At 33.1% G+C, this 22,136-nt stretch overlaps 1 protein-coding gene across 1 annotated transcript in view; it reads left to right on the forward strand.

Moving 5' to 3' along the window:
- The window catches only part of LOC149075996 (protein phosphatase 1 regulatory subunit 21), a 28,197-nt gene extending 7,829 nt beyond the window's left edge, over positions 1–20,368 (forward strand). Inside the window, exons 5-22 of the mRNA XM_089243522.1 lie at positions 135–245; positions 408–572; positions 1,366–1,424; positions 1,613–1,707; positions 2,141–2,331; positions 3,434–3,532; positions 4,909–4,997; positions 6,289–6,425; positions 7,606–7,701; positions 7,856–7,983; positions 8,832–8,984; positions 9,243–9,335; positions 10,643–10,681; positions 11,405–11,458; positions 13,112–13,249; positions 13,939–14,037; positions 15,312–15,446; positions 15,534–20,368. Of these exons, the coding sequence (XP_089099648.1) occupies positions 135–245; positions 408–572; positions 1,366–1,424; positions 1,613–1,707; positions 2,141–2,331; positions 3,434–3,532; positions 4,909–4,997; positions 6,289–6,425; positions 7,606–7,701; positions 7,856–7,983; positions 8,832–8,984; positions 9,243–9,335; positions 10,643–10,681; positions 11,405–11,458; positions 13,112–13,249; positions 13,939–14,037; positions 15,312–15,446; positions 15,534–15,560 (1,908 nt within the window). The 3' untranslated portion in view covers positions 15,561–20,368. The remainder of the gene's footprint in view (positions 1–134; positions 246–407; positions 573–1,365; positions 1,425–1,612; positions 1,708–2,140; positions 2,332–3,433; positions 3,533–4,908; positions 4,998–6,288; positions 6,426–7,605; positions 7,702–7,855; positions 7,984–8,831; positions 8,985–9,242; positions 9,336–10,642; positions 10,682–11,404; positions 11,459–13,111; positions 13,250–13,938; positions 14,038–15,311; positions 15,447–15,533) is intronic.
- The last annotated feature ends 1,768 nt before the right edge of the window (positions 20,369–22,136 follow it).

A 22,136-nucleotide genomic window follows, 5' to 3' on the forward strand; every position in this document is an offset into this window, starting at 1 on the left:
TTATTATTTTGCAAAACTTGGAGGGATTTTTTCGGAATCTGACATTTGTGCGATAAGAAAATTTGTGCATACAACTGATCCTTGCTATCATATGTGTATTTCCAATGAGTAAAATTTCATTTTCTGTGTTTCAGAGCAAAACTACAGCAGCAGCAAACCCAGTGCCTATTCCTGTTGAAAACCACACTGTCTTGAACGCTGAGTTACTTAGCAGGATAGAAGAAAACGAAAGACTTTACCAGCAGGTAAAAAAAAATATTTTTCATAATATATCAAGTTTTGGTAGAATCTCTCTTAATGGGGTACCAAGGGGAGCTAGACCCATTTAGGATATATTTTAATGGAATCTTTTTGATATTTTAAATTGGTATAAAAATTATTTTTAAAAAAGAGTTTTAAAATTTTAGGTCTGTGAATCTGAAGTTGAACATAAAAAGACAGTTTCTGAGTTGACAATGAAAGCTGAACTGTTGCAGTCACAACTTGATAAACAAAGTACAACACTGAATGATACTATTTCAAGGCATGAAGCTACTATCAACAAGTTATCAAAGGAGCGTGCAAAATTGGAGGTAATTTGTTTTATTTATTTACCTATAATAAATATTTATTTTCAATTGGCTGGTCAATTCATTTCAAAATATCATTCATTGTTTTGAGGGGTTTTTTTTTTTTTCTGAATGAACAATTTTATACAGGATCACAATTGATGAATTTTCTTCCTTGTAATCTTCATCTCCACAAATAACCAGTCTGTCAATGAATCTTGTATTAACAAGTGGAGAGGACATTTTTATGTGAATAATTTTTGTTGCAATATTTTTTTAACGCATTTCTAATTTTCATATATAAATGATTTTTTTATGATCATACCCTGATCTAACTGAACTGACATTGATCACATCCTTAGTCATTATATTTTGCTGCTGTGGTGGTTGAGTGGTCATAGTGACGGACTCGCGATGCGAGGATCCAGGTTCGAACCCAACCGGAGCCACAGTGGTGGTCGGTTGAAGTTGGTTTTCTGTGGTTCCCAACTTCAAGGTGGGAATGCAAGCCAATCTTCCTGTTAAAAAGTCTCCCCACAGAGAGCAACAGGCCTACAACGTTACAAATATTCAATCATTACACTTCACTCACAATTTGAAGTATATATACTTCAAAATCCATCTATAGATGGCAGCACTGAAATATAATACACAACACTAGCTACACACTCAGACTGTTAGGTGCACTCACTTTGTTCCAGACTCTGCCACGAAGCTGGGCTGGAAGAGATCTCAGCAACGGGATAAGTCCGGTGGCGGAGACCCTGGCATTGATTCATTCAGTCATTATATTTCGCTGAAGTTTTTTCTTTTGCAGTTGTCTCTAAAAAACCATGAAAAAGAAATAAAAGATTCCAAACTTCAAGATGATATGTGGTAAATATAGTATTAATACAATTTTTTGGTTTGTAGTTATATTTTTCATGAAGAAAATTCAATATTTATATGCATATTTAGTATATATTAAATATTTATTTTAGCCTTCACTCACTATGTATTTTTTTAATGAAATTTTAATGAAAGATCTATGTAGTTTTGTTTGAATATGCTTTCGTTGGTTTTAGTAAGCAAGAACTTGAATTTGTCAAGAAAGATTTGGGTGGAAAACTTGATGAAGCGAAAAAAATTCTTCAAGAGAAAGTTTTCTTCAATGATACCAGTGAGATTTTTTTTAAATATTAAAAGCTGACCAAAGTAGTGAAATAAAGTAACATAAGATATTATCTTATTTCATTACTCAAATTAACCTACTTATTATATTAAATACTATAACTTAATATATTAAGATAGTAAATATTCTATTTGGGGTATTTACTGTCGTTTCTAATCTCTTGGTTTCTCAATTATTATTTTCTTCTTAATTTTTCTGTTTTCTTTGAAATGTGAATTAATTTCAATTTTCATTCTGCATAAATTAAAAATTTTTATTCTGATATTGGTTGACAAAGTGTTGTCTTTGAGAATGAAGTTTATAAATAACTTGATTGTGCAAAATACATTTCATTCACTTATGAATAAATGTATTTAATTGTGAGAGCGTTTTCTTCATGAAATCATTAAATACCTTTTGTACATTTATTTTCCTTTCCTAGAGACCAAGTTCCTGAATTCCCTGAGTGTACCAGTTCTCCTGCATAGCAAACATGTGCAACTACGTACCCTTATTTTAGAACTCAAGTCAATTGTGTCTGATATTACCCGTAAATTTTCTGACTTGTTCAGCTATGCAGAGCAGAAGATCCGAAGTTCAGAAAATTTTAGTCCCCTTGAACCTGTAAATAAAGTAAGAAGTTTATTTATTACTGCTATTGTTTTTTCCAATTTCATTGAACTATATACTTAGATGAGCTAATTAGAAATGTGACAAAAAGTGCTTGTAAAATATATTACGTGTCGTTGTATATTTTCTATTGTATGTACTGAATTTTTTTTTTTTAACATTTGCATTGATACCATATGGCATCCACTGGTGATATATTGCGCTTTCGAATTGCATCCGTATGTTGTTATTGTACATACTGATCTGATTTATCTTTTCTTTTTGTATTACGCTGTATTGCAATTTTTGAGTTTCTTGAATCGTATATGTTTGTTGTTGTTACTTATATTTGTAAGCCTCGTGGCATACTCTGTGGAACACAGAGTTGTTTCTGTAGGACCCAAATAAAATATATATATATATATATATATATGTATATCCTGAATAGCTAACAAATGTATTCATGATTGGAATGGTAGTTTGGATAATTAAAATAAAATCTTTTCTATGGAATATTATCATTGCATTGGAAAAAAAACTCATTTTAAATCAGATATTCTGTTCGAGGTAGAATTTTTCCATAATTTTTGTTTCTCCCCCGCCCTTCAAAATTACAGTAAAATCGCTCATAATTGGAAACGCCTAAGTAATTTTTTACACATATATATTAAAGATACATATACACTGGGCCATCTTAAGAACATCGTGGAGCCCCCAGGCAAATAGATTTTTCAGATACCTTCTCCCTATCTGACTATAAACACCTCTACCTATCAATTCACATGCTTAATCTCTAAAATCTTAACCAGATCATATTTATCATGAGGTCCCCTCCACACTTGAGGCCCATGCATTAAGACGACACTGTGTGTACACTGAGTAGGGGAGGAGTGACCTCGCATACCTCCCTTCTTTTTAAGTTTACGTTAAGAAAATTCAACTGCAGTTGGTTGTCATTTTTTTAATATGATATCAAACATACATATCTAAAAAATTGTATTTGCAATGAACAATGTTGTCAAATTTCATAAGCCAACTCAACTCAGTCTAGAAACTTTGATCATTTTTGTTTTTGTTGCTTGATTTTATGCTCTTAATTAGAGATTATTCCTGTGTATATTTTCAGTTTGCTTCTTATTTACATGATAATACCCAATATCTTAAAGATATTCAAAGTGCTGTAGATGGATTCGCAACTGAAATCCAGAAAGATCCTTCTTCTTGGGTAAGTAATGAATAAATTTTCATGCATGAAAACATTTAAATCAATCGGTTAAATATTGAACCACTCAGGGGCGTAGCCAGAAATTTCGTTCGGGGGGGGACCACTTTCATTTCGGGGGGGGGGGGGGACCAAAGTGACAGAACAATAGATTTGGCCATCTTTTTCCCTTTTTTCGGTCATTTTCTCACATTTCGGGGGGGGGGGCAGACCCCAAGTCCCCCCCCCCCCCTCTGGCTACGCCCTTGGAACCACTAGTTATTTTATTGAAACTGAATACTATGATTGGTTCTCATATCCATATGGCAATCATTTCATTATTTTGCCAAAAGCAGATACAGTCAAACTTATGATCTAATATAATGCTATATAAAAAAATCTAGCATTTGCTGATATTAACCATTACTCGTCACATATTCGGCAAAATAGAAATGAGGAAATTGGTAAGTAACATCATGCAAATCGGAAACGCATAGTAAAACATCTTAATAAACACACTATCTGCTGATTCCATAAGAAAAAGTTGTAAAGTATAAAATGTTTTTCAATTAGCACATACTGAATGATATGTGCTGTTACACTGTGTTTATATACTGAAAGAACCAAGTACTCCCTTATCTGTCGTGATACCAGAAACCATTTCTTTGCAAGATATGGTAATGCCTTGTTAATAAAAGCATTCCTAGCTGTAAGAAAACTGGTTTAGTCCCAAAAATATTTGAATAATAGCATACTTTCATGTTGCATAAACATGCAATAATGTTCACATCTCTCTGCCTGTTTTACAATTAAGCTCAGGGCTCCTCCCCCAACCTTCAGCAATCGTCCAAAGACCAACTATGGAAAAAATCTAGTGTACACTGTATGTATTCACTTACATACGTACAAAAGAAAACATTTTGCAAAAATTCACTTGTTTTGAATTGTGTCTTAGTCATGTTTCAGATTTTGTAAAGAAAATTTGCATTTGATTACTAAATTTCTTTTAATTTAATTGTCATAAAAAGCATGAAATTTGTAATTCAATCGAAAAGCAATCCAAACTTGCTTTTAGAAGTCCTTGCATTATAAATGAAATTTTCACTGTTCAGTCAAACCCCATCATAGCCACCTCCCATGTCACGCCAAACCCACTTAGCGCCAGAAATTTTCAGTGAACAAATCTTCCATCTCTAGGTTTTACACATGTTAAACCTAAATTCGAAAGAACACCAAACTCGTTAAAGCACCAGAATTCTGTGAAATATATGATGGCATTGAATCAAGGTTCAACTGGCTTTCAAATAATTTAAATCAAATGTTTTCATTATTAGAAGTGTTTTTTACCTTTTCTTGTGGGTGATGAATGATGTACACAATGTTTTATTTTTCTTTTGCAGTTTAATGTATCTAGTCTCAAGGCAATTAGTGAAGCTTTGTCCAAATTTATATGCTACATGGATAAATTGCTGCCATATCTGATTCTGAGGTAAATCCAAAGGGAAATATTAAACATCACTGTTAGTATTACTCAATTCTTTAGTTGAGGACTTTTAAAAGTCTTCTGTATATACATGTTCAATATTTATTTACATAGCCTCTCATATCATATTTAAAACTCAAAAATACTGTCAGTTTTGCTTAGCAAAATATAACTGAATAAGTACATTAAATTAAAAATATTCCTTGCTATTATTTTTCATTTGATAAAAAATAATGTAAGTGAAATCCAATTTAACCCCTAGGCTGCAGGAATAGTCTGGAAAAAAAGCGGTTCTCAAAACAGCTGCATAAAAAATCCTTATTTTTTAGTTATCTTTTGTGAAAGATAGATGGCTCTCAAACTCATACATTGCAAATACAGTGATACCTTGGCTAATGAAGATTAGTCTGGAATCGCGTTTGTTAGCCGAAAACTTTGTAAGCTGAGGCATTTGTTAACCTAGGTATCACTGTGCGGTAAAACCTATCCAAGACGAACGCTGTATGAGACAGAAACCTACCTTCGACAGAATCAAAAAACACTCCCTTCACTGATTAATGCTTTTATGTGTGTGCGCACTATTACAAAATGGAAACCTGTCTGAAATGGAATATTATTTCAGTCTCTTGACGTTCTGTTTCAAACAGGTTTTAAAGTATAATGCAATCACGAAAAAAGGGTGTCATACAAACAGACAATCTCGATTCAAACCCACAGTCACCAACAAAATAATGTTTGGGGGCAAGCAGGCACTCTACTACTACTCAAAAATGTACAATCATCTCACACAGAACAAGCAAACTTGTTAGAGAATAGATAGAAATAATAATAAAAAAAACTGGAGTATATATATGTGTACACTACCTATATGTCATTTTAAGAACTTCATGTTGAAAAATTTCTTTGAAAAAAAAATCCAGATTATCTGTGGAGGATGGAGCATGCTGAGGGTTAATCTCTCAGTTTGGTGCCAATTATGTATGTTCTCACATCTTTATTGCAAAACTGGTTTAAGGCTATTGTTATTGGGCTTATACTTATCATTTGTTATAAAACTGATCAATTGCACAGTCACGCTAGGATGTTGCTTAGTAAAGAATTCGAATCTTATATTTAGAAAGAAAGATCTTTCTAAACATGACAAGTTTCAAATGTAACATGAAGAAACAGGATCATCACCAGCATAGTTAAGCTACATGTTACATGATTTATGTGCAAAATGATTTTACAAGCCTTCCCATTTGTTTCCAGTTATCTTAAAACAATCTAATAAGTTAGTTTTTTTTATTTTTTCAAGTATCCGGGCTGAAGATAGTGCCAAAGGAACGACCCCTCGTTTAAAAGAGATGTACAAGAACTTACAGGCTATTTCAAAATCACTCTTATTAGGTTTCAGAAGGCTGGAAAGATATATCCAACTTTTAGTGATACTGAGTAAGTACAAACATATGTCTATTGTCTAGCTTTTTAAATGAATACACATCTATCAGCATAGGCGGAGATAGACTTGGAAGTCTGGGGGGGGGCGGCATGTTGATGCCAATTCATATATACACATATACATTAGATCAATTGACTCCACCTTTGACGCCCCCCCCCCCCGTATCTCTGCGCATGTCTATCAGTTTAATTAGAAATTTATCTAATTCGCTTGATTTTCATTCATTTTTAAGGCTATGCTTTTGACCTCATGGCATGAGAACACATAAGATGCACTTTGGAATTGCATATTATTTGTATGAATGCGAAATGTGACCATCTTCTCAACGTACTTGATAAGGAACAAAAAACATTTTGTATTGTATCAAGTATGTTGAAGAAATGGTGAAAATGTTTTTTACCCTCCCCCATCTTAACAGTTGTTGTGCAACCATTACAAGACCAATTTATCAGTGGTGAAGCCCCACTTTTTAAGCATTTCCTCTATGGAGATATTTACCTATAATTTGAAATTCTTTTTTTCCTGAAATGAATTCAGTCTCCTTTATTTCAGATATGGGACACTGTGCAATGATTTGGCTACCTATAATACAATTTGTTTTTTCTGATATTTTTATATTTTCATTAACCTTTTTTTAATTATTTTTGTCTAAGAGAAAATCTAATAATATCTGTTCGAGCAGTCTAGGGAATAGTTTGAGTTATTTATAGAAGTATTCATTATGATTTAACATAAATTTTAATATAGATTTTTCTGAGCAAATACTAGCGCTTGATCACTACCAATTATTTAAAATATTTTTCATATCCATGTACCTTACTTAAGAGCAGGGGTTTTTAACCTTTTGTGTTCTGCAGACACTTTGTCCCAATAAGTGTAAAGCAAAGGGATTTCCTTACTCGTAAGATGAAGGCTACAGAGAGACCCCCTTAACAGAGTAATATTCAGAATATAACAATGTAAAACAATAAATTAATTGGTTCCCTGGTCGAGAATCACTGCTTTAGAGGGGCGTTTTTCTTTCATTTGAATACTTCCTTCAAGCAGTAAATTTTTTTTTGTATTCAAATTCACAGTAATCTAGACTCAATTTCATAAAAATCTGGCCTTTGCAATATCAATAAAGAAAATGTATTAATTTATATTTGTTGTAAGAAGGCAATTTATTTTCAGGCTGTCCTACAACGCCTGATTCCCTCAGCATTAGCCGACCGATGCTGATAAAAAAAATTGTTGCTTCTTTAAGTGCTTTGCGTTCACTATTTGATGGTGAGTCTTTTGCTCCTTTTTTTTTTTTTGGTTAAATTTCACGTGTAATTTTAAGAATAAATTCAAATTTCACTGACCTGTGCTGTGTAAGTGATAACGTAGTTACACAAGTATCCTTATTGATCTCTGAGAAGGTTGTGCTTTTCTTTTTCAGAATCCAGAAAAGTATTTGGTGCCAAAGTTTTTTCCGACCATCAGTTACCTACAATAACAGAAGCTGACAAAACTACAGATAACTGTATTCTTTCGTGTATGATTACTGTATCTTCAGGTGTAAAGAAGGTATTTTTTAAATGTGATATAAATTTTTTATGTATGCTTGAAAAGAATTGTTTCAAAATTTTTTAGTGACATATGAAGCATTTAGCTTTTTGGATTTCCCCACCTATAAAATTGGAGTGCAAAATGTAAAACTTTCAACACAATTTCAATACAGTATTCTTTATTAGTTATTTAACTTTCCAAGTATTCTATAATTTCCCATAAAAATGTAAGTTCTACTAAATTCTCTCGTCTCAGAAAACCAACTTCAGCTGACCACCACTGTGCCGTCACATCCACGCAGTGGCAGCTATGTAGACTAAAACTGTGAAAGCTCCCTACAACGATACTTGATATAACAATAAATCTATGGGTCTCCACAAGCATGGAGCTGACAGAGCCCGGGACATTTTTCATAATTTTTTAAAAATGTTTTTAACCCTATAAATTCAATGTACAGGGGCCTACCGTAGATCCCAGCCTAGGGACCCCACTCCAGGATGTGGGAGCCATGGATAAATCTACAATGTTATTTTTCAAAATCTATACTCTAAAGTTAAACTACTGCCTCTAAATGTAATGATGATCCCTCTTTAGCAACATTTTTTCCTTGGTTTGCAAAATATTGTTATATCAAGGTTTCACTGTACATTTTTTTTTTTTTTGTTGCAGAATCCTTCTTCCCATATTGTCATCAGTCCCCCTACCAAGCTTGACGTTATATTCTTGTTGTTACATAGAGTTTAATATGACTCTGAGTAGTGTCAGTTTAGTTGAAAACCATCCTGTGTATATAATGAAATCAAATATTTACACCGTATATAGAAACGAAATATTTAATTAATAGATGGGATTATTATGCATCATAGATTACGCTTCTGCTTGAAGAAAAAGTAGATGTCTTGGAGTGTGGGGTTCCATTCCAGCCTAAAGGCATCCGCAGAGAAGAAAAACTCTCCATCAATTCCTGTGTTCCCGAGATGAGAGAGAGGGGTCTCAGGTACATCACTATGCTGCAAACAGTGAGTTCAATTTTATGTTTATGATGTCATTATCATTCAGTGATTCTAATGGCAAAAAATTTTACCAAGAAAAAAAACTTTGACACTGTGAATTGACACTTCCATTTCAAGTCTTTTTCAGTTGTTTAAAGTCCCCTTAGAAAAATATTTCTGACTCCACTTTGAGGAAAGACCATTACGAAAATTTTTGAAGTTGCATAAATTTTTTATTTCAAAATAAATAATTTTTTTTCCCATTTATTTAAACTGTGTTTCTAGGAACAACCCGAAACAATACCAATAGAACTTGCCTTAAGGAACAGTAAAATATTAAGCAGTTATGCAGACAGTCGAGAAAGCTTAGCTCAACAGGTGAGTACTACAGCAAACTCTTACGAAGTTTGTTCAAAATGTATGTGATCATACTTTTCCATGCATAAACCAATAAAGCTAGTGAGGTTTAGTGCACGTATGTAGGTTTTCCTGCCTACAGAAGCTGTCAGTCACTGACAGACTGCCGATAAATAGGAAGTGTAAGTGAACTCCATTTTTCATTTTTGGCAAAATGGCAGGAAAAATGTAAACAATGCTACTGCATTAAATTTTGTGTGAGAAATGGTAATTTCCGAGTGAAAACAATCTGTAAGATTCAACAGACCTTTGGAGATGAAGAAATGGCGACCATACCGATAAAGGAGTGGTATAACTGCCTGACAGATGGCAGAATATCAATGGAGAGTAAAGTAAATTCTGTTAGGCCCTTAACATCTGGAAATTATATATATTTTTTGACGAAGCAGGGATTCTGGTGATGCAGGATCATCAAAACTTGAGGCAAGAATTCATTCGATTTTGTTCGAACAAAGTTCATTCTATTTTGACTGACGATTTGGGGCCGTTCAAGTATTACGTCATCATCGATGGGGGGGGGGGGATTCCACTTTGCTGACTTTCGATGGGGAGGGGGGGTTTGGATAATGTTTACGTCATCAACCACCCTTTATGAAAATATGAGTTAGGATTCAGAGGGGCAGAGCTGATGACGAAAGTTTGCTGACAAGGGGGGGGGGTCAAAAATGGCTAAAAATTTGCTTACGTAATACTTGAACGGCCCCTTTAGTCTTTAGGAGATGCAGTGTCAAAGTCATGCTGACCATCTTCTATGACTCCAGTTGTGTTTTTCATCACGAATACACACTGCACGATACAACCATTACCAAGGAGTACTACCAAGAAGTTATATGTTGTAATTGGCAGCTCCATCAGGATTGGTGCAGTAGCTTTGTTATTTTTTCCCTGCCATTTTATTAAAAATTAAAATTTGGCTAAGCTCACACTTCTTCACTCATCAGTGGTCTGCTGCAGGCACAAGAAAAAATTAAAGCATGCGCACTAGGATTGCCTACATATGTGCACCAAACTGTGCTTCCCTGACATGAAAAATTATGGTTGGATACTTTTTTTGAACGAACCACATACTTCATGAAATGCTGGAAGAAAAAATATATTTTCATCATTGTTTAGAAAGAAATAAATGAGTTGTACTGTATTAAGAATTATAAATTTAATTATTGTATATTTTTATAAAGTAGTGAATACATTTTTATATCTTCTTATCATAAAGGCATTTTATCACTGCATGTATTGTGAACTGGGAACATCATTTTTATTTATTCTAGTTGCAAGCATGCCAGACAAAACTTTCGAAATTGGAACTTGTAAGTTCTTGATTTTGAACATATCTGTAGCTTCTAATATATTTCTGAGCGTTTAAATCTCTTAAATTAATCTCTATCATTTCTTGATTTTGCATTTGACAGAAACTTCTACATCATATTTGCTCAAATCGAACATTGACTTTATTCAAAAATGTTTCAGATTTGAGGTATTCTAGATGATGAAATTATTATTTGATGCACCTTTGTTAGGAATTTAGTTTTATTTTATCTTCTTTTTTAATATCAAACATGTTGACCCTTTAAGTAGTCATTGGCAAGATATCTCACCTCCTTAATAGCCACTTATTTTAGCTTTGACAATCCCAAATATTTTAAAAAGTTAATTTCTCCACGGAACACTTTTTTTTCTATGTCCCTTTCTTTGCACATGCTTAAAATTGAAAGAAAACATACTTTTCATTAAAAAAATATTGAGTTTTTTTATAGGAGGGATTCTGTGATTTCCACTATTCTGTGAAAGGTTTAAAGGTTTAAATTAAATTGAAAATAAATATTTGCAACTCATGAATGTTTGCATTTTATATGTGCATGATAAAACTTTTTTTTCACATCCTAACTATTATTTTGACGGCCTTAACAAACTCATCAGTTGAGAAACCCTGATCAATTTTTTTTTATTCTTTTGTCAAAGACTAAGTAGGATTTTTTATTTAAAATATTTTTTGAACTTTGTACAAAATTCAATTCTTTTTGCTGCTGTAGGAAAAAGAACATTGGATTGTCGAGTGTCAATTATTGAGAACAAAGCAATCTAGAGTGAGTTTGTTCTCTATCAAATTACTTATCTAGTAAATAGAATACTGATAGAATCTTGAGTTTTTATTAATTATTGAGTAGCTTGATAACAAAAATAGTAGTAATTCATCTATATTGACAATGAATACAGTCAAACTTGGTTGATTCGAAGTTCAAAGTCCTTGGAAAAAAAGTTTGAACTATCCAATTATCTATCCTGGATCCATAAAATAACTATAAATTATGTGTGAAATTTAAGTATCAATATTCACATTGGAAATATTTATCAATTATTAAAATTTGATCATCAGTTATGAAACACTGTCCAAATTTTAGTAACTGATAACTGTATTTGTAATTTTTTTTTTCAATACTTTCCTTACTCCTAAAAAGACAATAAAAAGTTTGGCTTTGAACGGTACACCTTGATCAAAGGTTGACAATATAATTTATATCAAGTGGTAAAAAAAAACACACACACACATATTGTTGATGCACTCCAGCTAAAGAGTGTTAAAATGAGCATTAAATTATCAAAGGAAAAAAAACGAAGTTTACAAATTAGTATTTCTATATTTTCTTATACTGACAATTCATATTTGAAATAGTTCACTCATCATTCAAGCACTTTTGTTGTTATCATTCAGCACGGATAAGCTTTTTATGAAATTAGATCATGGAGTTTTGTCGGTTTTCAATCAACAATTGTAATTTTGTTTTGTCAAACTGAGCTGCCAAAGAATAATTCTAACGGGAAAAGCAAATTAAATTCTGACGTATGTTTTAACATACAAAGGGTGCTGTTTTCAAAGAATTAAATACTTGTTTTTTATCAAAAGTTTATTATGGTTTATCTTTGGGTCTGGCTCCTTTTTTCTTTTCACATTGCTCAGAAGACAGAATGGCAGTTCAAACCAAAAGTCAAGGTCTGAAAAACGGCATCCATAATGTACTGAATTAACATCAAAATTTCGAATTCTGTATTTTTTTTTCAAACATTTGATGCATAACAACTTGGTTGAGAGAAACAAAGTCTTATACTGCTAGAATTTTTCCAAAATGAATTTGCTCATAAAAAAAAACAATTTTTCCCTCCAACTTCAAATTATCCAAAACATTAAAAAAAAATTTGAATTAAATGAGAAATTTTGACATTAAATTAAAAAACTCAAAGAGAGCTTATGGAAGTTCAAATTATCCAAAAATCGAATTAACCAAGTTCCACTGTATGTATATACATGTTAGTCCAAGTCTAACATCTTTGCAGTGTGACCGGTACATTCCCAGTCTTAGACACTAGGCACTTCCCAAAGATGATAAACTTTGGACTCAATCATAACATATTTGATACTTATTCTCTGCTAAATAATGTTTTGTAAAAAAAAAAAAAATTCATTATAAATGCTCGTTTAAGATTAATTTTATTTATACTACTATAAATTTAACATATTTATTTTGAATTGAAGCACTAGTTCAACTTCATGGAAAAGATATCTTTAAAAAAAGATATTTGAGTAGCATAATAGCGAAATAGCTGTTCAATACAGAAAATGATTGTTATTAATTTATATGACGAACTATACTTATTTTTTATTTACAAATTATATTTATTTATTTATTATTTGTATTAATTTATACGAGACAGTATATTACAGTTTTGATTGTTATTTTTAGATGAGTCCTGCGATAGAGAATAGTGATATTTCTCCTGAAGATGACGAAACATTCCAAAAATTTGTCAAAGCCAGCGTCAACCAACTTGTCACTCAAATACAGCATGCTGACAGCAAAGCTCTTGCGTTCCAGACCGAAGTATTTGTTTTTGATTAAAACTTAGATTTTAATTGTAATCAGTTACACATTCCTTAGAATAAGTTGCTTTTTATTTTTTTTAATTTTGATTTAATATACCATATTTAATCTGAAATATCAATCTAAAATGATATAGTTTCTCATTGAAAGAGGATTTATATGTCATTATGCTTTAAATATTTTTATCTTTCCCATGTAAATTTCTACTGCCTCTAATGACAAAGCATACTTTCTATAATTAAGTTTATGGTTGTTATTCTCATTTTTTATGTTGATGAAATGAATTATGAACAGTAATTATCAAAGTTCAAATGTTCAAAGGAGTTACTTTGTAGATGACATATTATTAACACTATGAAAAGTGCATTGGGACGAGAGGGTAATATTTATATAGGTGTTTAACGTAGTGTAGAGGGTATCATTATATAGGATCTTCATTGCATGCTAATCATTTGTTAAACTGTTACATTGCATTAGGAATAAGTAATCATCATTAACTCTTCACACACAAATTTGAGAAAATAATTAAACTCTTCGGTATAGTATCAATGATTTTTATGTAAAAATAACAATGTAAACAACTGCAAAATTCTAAGAATAACTACGTTTTGAGTAATGTTTGCTCAAAACCATAACTATAATTCTTTTAATACTAATTTTTAATAGCATTGATGTATTTTCCTTCACAGTGTGAGAATTTGTATCAGAAGTTGAAGTTGACCGAACAAAAAAAACTGTCATTAGAAAAAGAGATATCCGGTTCCTCGCAAACCATAAAAAGTTTGAAGGTTAGTTTCACTCTCTACTTTTCTCATAGCAACTTTTTCTTTGTCCAAAGAAAATTTAATAAAAACGTTTTTGGCAGCTCTTAATAATGACCATTTTGTGTTTGTTTTTTTATGTTAAATTTTTGCACGAGTTTGTTCAGTGAGACTGAATATAATAATCTCCATCATGTTTGGAAAGGATTACAGTGAAACTTCGGTTAACAAGTATAATTTATGCCGTGTATGTGCTCTTTACCCAAATCACTTGTATATCAAATCAAACTTCCCCATAAGAAATAATGAAAAGTCTGATGATTCATTCCATAATTATTCATACTCATAACAAAAACTGATAAAAATGGTATTTAATCAATATAATTAATCGTTATCTGCTATCTCACTGCAATCTTCTTTTTGTGTGACTTTGAAAAGGAACCTATTCAATGACACCTGCTTTTGCCTTCTTTTTAGTAGGGATTTAGCGGAAATGGGAAATTGCATCATTGTTGGACGGATTCATTGCTCGCACTGCTACAGCTTTATTTGAATGATTTTTTTCTACAAAACTTTTCTCCGGTCCACTGGTCTTTCCCAAGGACACAGTCTCTTGGCAGCTATTGCTCTCATGAGCTAAACTCTCAAAATCAACGTCCAGTAAGGAAATCAGCCCAGTTTTCTTCAGGCAGAATGTTTTTTTTTGGGGGGGGGGGGGGGGGTTGATGACATCCCTTCCAGGCTTTATCGTGGAAATAGTTTTTCCAAAATTCCAGGAGATTTTTTCATTTGGCATGCTGACCAGAGACTGCACGGAAGAAAATTTTCTACCATTCCACTGTGTGTGTTGGCAAAAGCAAACAATTGTTTCAGTTGTGATTATGTGAAACTGACTAAACAAAGTGCAAACTTTTTGCTTGTAATGGGAATTATTGCTCGTTAATCAAGTCAAAATTTGTTTGAAATGTTTGCTCATTATACAAATTACTCATTAACCAGAGTTCAAATGTATTTCCTATTGATGAATGCAAATAGTAGAGATGAATTTTTATTGATATCAGTCCAGACTGCTTTCTAGATATTTTAAGACTCTTTCTGGGTAGTATTACACTCATTGAGTGTCGAAATATGTTAGGAGTTCGTGTTTTTTTTTGTTTGCCTTTATCATTAGTTTTCTTCTTTATTATATGTTACTTTATTTTTTTCTATAATTTAGAAAAAAATTGTTATTAAATTAATGTTTTGAATGAACTTGATGCCTAATGTCTTAATGAACTTGATGATTCTTTTTCTAAAATTAGGAAGAGCAACAAACTCTCATGAAGAACTATGAAGACCAGTTAAGTACGATGAGTGAACATCTGGCGACAATGAACGAAACTTTAACTATACAGAAAGATGAAATTGATGCTTTGAAACATGCAAGTTCTAATAAAGTGAGCTATAAACTTAATTTTTTTTTTTGTTTTTTTTGTATACCATGGTTTGATTTTGAGCAATGATTTATATTTTTCTTTTTTTAGTCTTCAAAGAAAGGAAAAGGCAAGTGATTCGAATGAATGTCACTTCAGGGGACCAAAGATATGATAGTCCAAAGTGCATTAGTGCTGTTACTCGCATTCCTTATGTTATGTTTTTGTTTGAAAGTTGAGAACTTGCTAGTTAACTAAAGCCAGCATTAACTTTGAAAATTAATCAGTCTTTCTTGTACATTTAACGCTAATTTTTAGAATCGACTGTTGCTCTGATCCATCGAACAAAATACTCATAAAGTTAATTCACAAGCCTCAAATTTAACTAGAATTCTCTTAAATACTATATTTAAATCACATAAAAATTAAATTATACATTACCATTCACTTGTTCAATTTTAAAATTAAATCTTCGAATTGGATCGTGTTCCAATGAAAATTAATTGAATTGATTGGCTCTCTGACTTGCAGATTGATATGACTCAGAAATGTTCCATGTTTATCGTGTATTTTTGTGAAGACATTTTAACTCACTGCTGACTCGCTATAGCACTGTGTTTCCTACCAAGGGCTGTTTGTAAACTACTACTACATTCAGAAAGTGCAGAGACTTATTTTATTATGGAAAAATGAATGCAGATATAAACTGATTATTTGGTGTTTCCTTTGAATTAACTACCCTGTGCAAAACTATAAATTTTTGCCATTGTTCATAGTTGTAAATGTGGATTGAAAAATTTTTTTGTCACACCCTCCACTGCCTTCATTGCTGATTGCTGCACTTCTTTGGAACCTGAGAATTGTTGCCCCTTAAACAAATTCTTTAATCGAGGGAAAAGGAAAAAATCACATGGGGCAAAATAAGGGGGAATAAGTTGGTTGTGAAAGTATCTGAATGTAATGTTCTGACAGGCAATCAGACATCTGGGGAGGGGTGACACACAAACACCTGTGAGTCCTTAAATATCCTCATGATTCAGTGAGACACAAGCCACAAAATCTTTGGAAGGTCTGGGTGCTCCATCACAAAAATTTGCTATAGTTTGAATAGCTCACACGTCTTTCGTGGTGTCAAATTATCTCTGTCAAAACATCCTACTCCGATAGTTCTACAACTAGCTTATTCCCCCGATCTTGCCCCATGTGACTTTTTCCTCGGATATAGAATTTGCTTAAGGAGCAACAATTCTCAGGTTCCATAGTATTGCAGCGAGCAGCGATAAAGGCACTGGAAGGCACAAAAAATTACTTGCAATCTGCATTTACATCTTTGTATGAACAATGGCAAGAAAGCATAATTGCACAGGGTGGTTACTTTGAAAGAAACACCAAATAAACAGGTTCCATCTGTATTCATTCTTCTGTAATAAAATTAATCTCTAAACTTTTTGAACACAGCAGTATAATTAATAATTTTTCTGTCAATTTGCAACATTTTTGGTGAGAATTTGTGATTTGCCATGTTTATGATCCCGATTTCCCATGATCAAATAGTTTCACCTAAATCATAATGAAATTTGGTTACAACAAAAAAAAATTTCCGCAGAATCTTTGATGGTGTTATAACCAAGTTTGATTGCATATGTGTGGGTCTTAAAAACAAAAACTTTAGAGAATAAAACTATTTCATTTTAATAGGCAACCTGGTTTTCACAGTAAATGAATTTGAAAATCGTTGTAAAATGCTTGCCATAATGTGCCATATTTCTTGTATTGATACTGTGTACTGTATGTTATCATTCATGATTTATCAAAATAGATTTGTTATCTGATTTTTATTACCTGCATGCCATGCAGATTACCTTGTAAATATGAATGTTACGGAAATGTTATAAAAAATAACTGGCTGTTATGCATATTTACCAATCGACTTGGTAAGTTTGATAAATACTTAAAAAATTAACACTTTTACCAGAATTTATCCATAATAACCAATTAATGATGGTAAATTTGATGAATACTTGAAATTTGCAGCCTTTATCTGTGATTATACATGATACCCTAGTGTAATTGGTGAATTTGATAAATATGAAAAAAATTCCAAATGAGTCTAGTATGTGTAATGAATATAGTCGGACCCCAATATAATGATAACAAAGTGTACCATTCTACTCCTGATATAATGCCACAATACATGTATGAATTATCTCATATATAGCAGGGCTGGGAAAATCACAAAAAAATATAGGCACCAACAAAAATTTCACCAGAAGAAAAAGGTTTAAAATATAATGTTTTTGACTTTTTCAGGACATAAAATTGATCCTTTCATGTTGGCAGATATGCTGTTATAAATTGCAAACATTTTGTGCTGCTTTCAGCCGGCAATTTAGTAGCTACACAAAGAGTTTTTTTAGGTGCCAATACCAATTTTTTAGTTCTCATGGCAACCTGGTGCTTGTCCAGCCCTGATGTATAACATATTACATTGTCAACTTATGATGAAAACCTTGTGCATCAACTTTTTTTAGAAAATTACTTTTTCAGAGTTTTAGATTCAGATCATCTCACCTATTATAGCTTTTTGGGAAAAAATGTTTCAATGATCTGATGCTTAGAACCAAAGTTACGACAACATTAGTGTTGCGGTTTTACATACAAGTAAATCTGTTAAATCTCTATAGAGGAGAAAATGAACCCCTTTCATGTGTGCGGAGGTCCCAGCCTTTTTCTTTCTCTTCCTGTAAAGTTGGGAATTCTTGATACACAAGGTTTTCATTATAAGGTGACAATATAGCATCATGTCATTGTATGCCAATGACATGATGCTTGGGTATTATTCGTAATTGCCAGTAAAAGTGATTTTTTTAGCACTTATTAAATTTACCAATGATGCTTGGACACTTCATAATCGCCGGTAAAAGTGATAAATTTAGGAAAATTTATCAAACTTACTAAAATGGTTGGTGACTATGCATAATAACCAGTTATTATGTATATCACATTTTCCATAACAAATATATATATATTTTAGTTGAAAGAATTTTTTGAAATGACTTTTTTTTTAATGTTAAGTTTTTATTTAATCACAGTTATTTAAATTGGAATTTCATGCAGAAATCAGTCACGACTGCATTTTGTTATGTTCAACTGTATTTGAAAAAAAAAGGTCATTATAACAAGACTAAAATTTTGTTCAATGAGAACATTTCGAAAAAAATTTGGTGCACTTTAAATATATTTGTAAATAGTTATTTTTGTCCATATCATTAGAAATTGCACAATGTAGGCTGCACATAATTTTATTTGAATATTGCATAAAACGTCATTTCCTACAATGTAAACAATCGATCCTTAATCAAGACAACAAACTCCTCAGGCATACATATAATGAAATCAGTTCAATATAGCAGCTTTTCAAATCACAATATTTGTGTATAATACAGAATGATCTAAATCATTGTTTTTTAACGCTTTTCAGCTCATGCAGGTGCAGATCCAGGGCAATGTGTTGGGAGGGGAGATTGTGTAGATTCATCACATATTTTACGTGACAGACCAGTTTCTCTCATATTATTCATGGCTCTTTGGAGGTGGGGGCCATCAACCACCTTTGAATTGGTGACAGATTAGCAAAGCACTCAAGTAGTCCTCGAAAGATAATCAAATGATTAAGTGTCTTGCGGCATATTTTCAGATCCCCTTAAGTAATCCCAAGCACATTACCAAATCATTTGAGCAACCCGCAGCATGACTCCTGCTACAACTCACAGCACACTTAGCCAGGTATGAATCCAGGGCGAGGTGTTGGGAGGAGTGAATTATTTTGTAGTTTCATTGGATCATTCTGCATTCTATAGGAAAAATCTAATTTCCCCTCCAATTTTATGACTCTTAGGAGGGATGATTGCCCCACAAAAAATTCTTGTCCCCCCAATTCAGAAGAGGAATTTTTTTTACTTATTGAATTGATTTAGTTGAAACTAAATTTATAATGAACAAAAATTTTATAAATATATATAAGGTCGATCTGCACCCAAGAAGTGGATCCATGGAGGGGGGAGAGCATCAACCTTTCCAAGAGCTGAATTACATAGGAAAAATTGTTTCTGTCCCATAAAAAATACAGGATAATCCAACGAGCCCACACAAAATAAATCACTCTTCCCAACCAGGATCCGTTCCTATCCTAAGCTAGAGTTCAGTGAGCTTTCTTCTTGAAGAGGGGGGGGGGTCCCAGCAAAGCTCGTAACGTCATTGAAGTTATTTCACCTGTAACCATTGGATATAGCACCTCTGTGCAGTATATCCAACGACTATACGTGATATAACTTTTTCATTGACGTCACGAGCTTTGTACAGAGGCCTTCTGCTATAGATGGTGTTGGTTCTCTGCAGGACTGTCTCAACATCAAAGTACTGGGTGAAGTGGTGTTCTGGGACCCCATATTTTTCCTGTTTACTCCACGTGCAAGGATCATAGTACCAGAACTCATCATGTAGGCCTTCTATGGGCAGGATGCCTGCAGGTCACGTCCATATGGACCCATGCATTGAGGTGGTCCAAACTTTATTTGCAGTTCTGCTGGATTCTGGAAGTAGTCACATTTTTCCCTCCAAAATTTGTTCACATCTCTCTGTGCCCCCCAGAATATCTTAGGACAGCGAGGGACATATGGCTCCCAGGTTGAAACCACTGATCTGAATCATGGGATCTTGTATATTTTGTTGTTTAACCATATTGTTTTCATTCGACTCCATTGTAGAAATTTTATATTATGCTTTTGATTCAATCAGGAAATTTTGAAACAATGAGGAGGAATTGTTTTTGAAATACTATCTAGGATTTGCTGTATTGCAAAATGATTAAGCATTGTGATGAAATAATATAATCAAGATGATTTTATAAAGGAAACTTTGCATTATAATTAAAAAAAGTGTGTCAATTTTGTCATTCTTCATTATTGTATGTCTACCATTAAAAACAGTAAGAATCATCTTGGGTTGGAGCCGTCAGACCCACAACTTTATATAATGCATACATACACTGTCAAGATGAACAAAACATCAAAGACACACGCTTAATGCTTACAAAAATTAAACTTGCTGTTTATTGGTAAATGGTTACACAAATGTGAAAAGGTAGGCCTAAGGGCATGTCTTGACTTACACACGGTACTTAGGGAAATTGTTGATGTCCACTTGCAATGCATTGGCGAAGTAAATTTCTCATTTTATCATGAATTTTTTTTTAACTAAGTTGAATAATCGCGTCTACTGTATATACAAACCTTTGCAATAAGAATGACGTATCTGAAGTCTACACATTATCTGGATACTTTTTCCCATTGCAATAGAATCAACACTTTAAGTTATTTCAGGATAAAGGGACTTTCCCATGCACCCCATATATGCTCCATAGAAAATTACAGCTTCTGTATATATAATGTGTCGGAAGTGAAATGATGTATAATAATCGGATCGGGTGAAAAGGCCATGGAGCCGGAGGGAGACAAGGTTGTTGACTGTTGGACTGCACTCGAGAGCAGCTGAATGTAGGGAAGACCTGGGGCAAAATCAAGAGCAGGACAGATACCCCGCGATCTTTCATCATCAAGACGCCAAGGGGATCTGTGAGAAGAAATCAGTTCCGACTGAACGCCCTGAGCCTGGTTCAGAATCGGATCCTGGAATTGTAGAGCTTCCACCCGTTGGTCCGACACACAGTTCGGGATGACGACACCATGCAGAGAAGGCCAACTGGAGAATCGTCAGGAGAACAAACATCCGTCCCCATCGGAGCAACACGATACCGTTGTGTGGTGCGGAAGCCCCAGCACTATTCGCTCACTGACACTATAAACTAGTCATTTTTATGAAGAAAAAAAAATAAACATAAAAGGGGGGATGTGTCGGAAGTGATGTATAATAATTGGATCGGGTGAAAAAGCCATGGAGACATGGTTGTTGACTGTTGGACATGAGAGCATGTCGGATGCTCTGGTTTAGGCGTCTATGTAAATAAATATGAATATAAGTTATTCTCGTTGGCTCTGGTGTATACTTAAATAGTAATATGTCTAGGAAGCAAAGCATATAACTCGCCTGTATTGCAGTTCACTGTCATCCAGAAACATTATTCTTCCCAAATAATCCAGTTTTGCACATACAATCTCTGGCAAGCACTAATTTGATATTCCCTAGAGGAATGTTTCAGAGATGCATGTATAGCTTAATAGATAACTGTCATAGTAATAAATGGATTAGCTAGCCAGGCTCATTTAAATTAAGTCGAGTACTTAGTTTTTGGTTTTTTTAATGAAATAAAACCTTTTACTATCCCAACTTAACGTCCTTGTTAACTACTTTCCCAATTTAGAAGCAAGATATGGAGAAAGGGTAACAATTCTGTCACATCAAAGAATTATTTTTTGCTGGGCATATTCTTTGATACCTCTTTAAAAGCACCCTTTACTTGAACCTTCAATAGAGAAAACTGAGGTGGCCAGGTTTTATTGAATTTTCTAGGAAAAAGATGCAATGAAAAATTATAACCAGCAAAATATTCTCAGTTATAACTGAAGCCCGATTTGAAAGGAAAATTACTACATAAGGACTGTTGCTTATCAAGGGTAATTCACATAGCCCGGTCAGAGTTAAAAACTGCTGTTACACTTTACTTAATAGTACATTTCACAGTCATGCTCCAGAATA

The sequence above is a fragment of the Pholcus phalangioides genome, unplaced genomic scaffold, assembly GCF_987345545.1.
Source record: "Pholcus phalangioides strain wild (caught in Gottingen) unplaced genomic scaffold, Ppha-v1.0 ptg000015l_1, whole genome shotgun sequence".
In the NCBI taxonomy this organism is placed as follows: Eukaryota; Metazoa; Arthropoda; class Arachnida; order Araneae; family Pholcidae; genus Pholcus; species Pholcus phalangioides.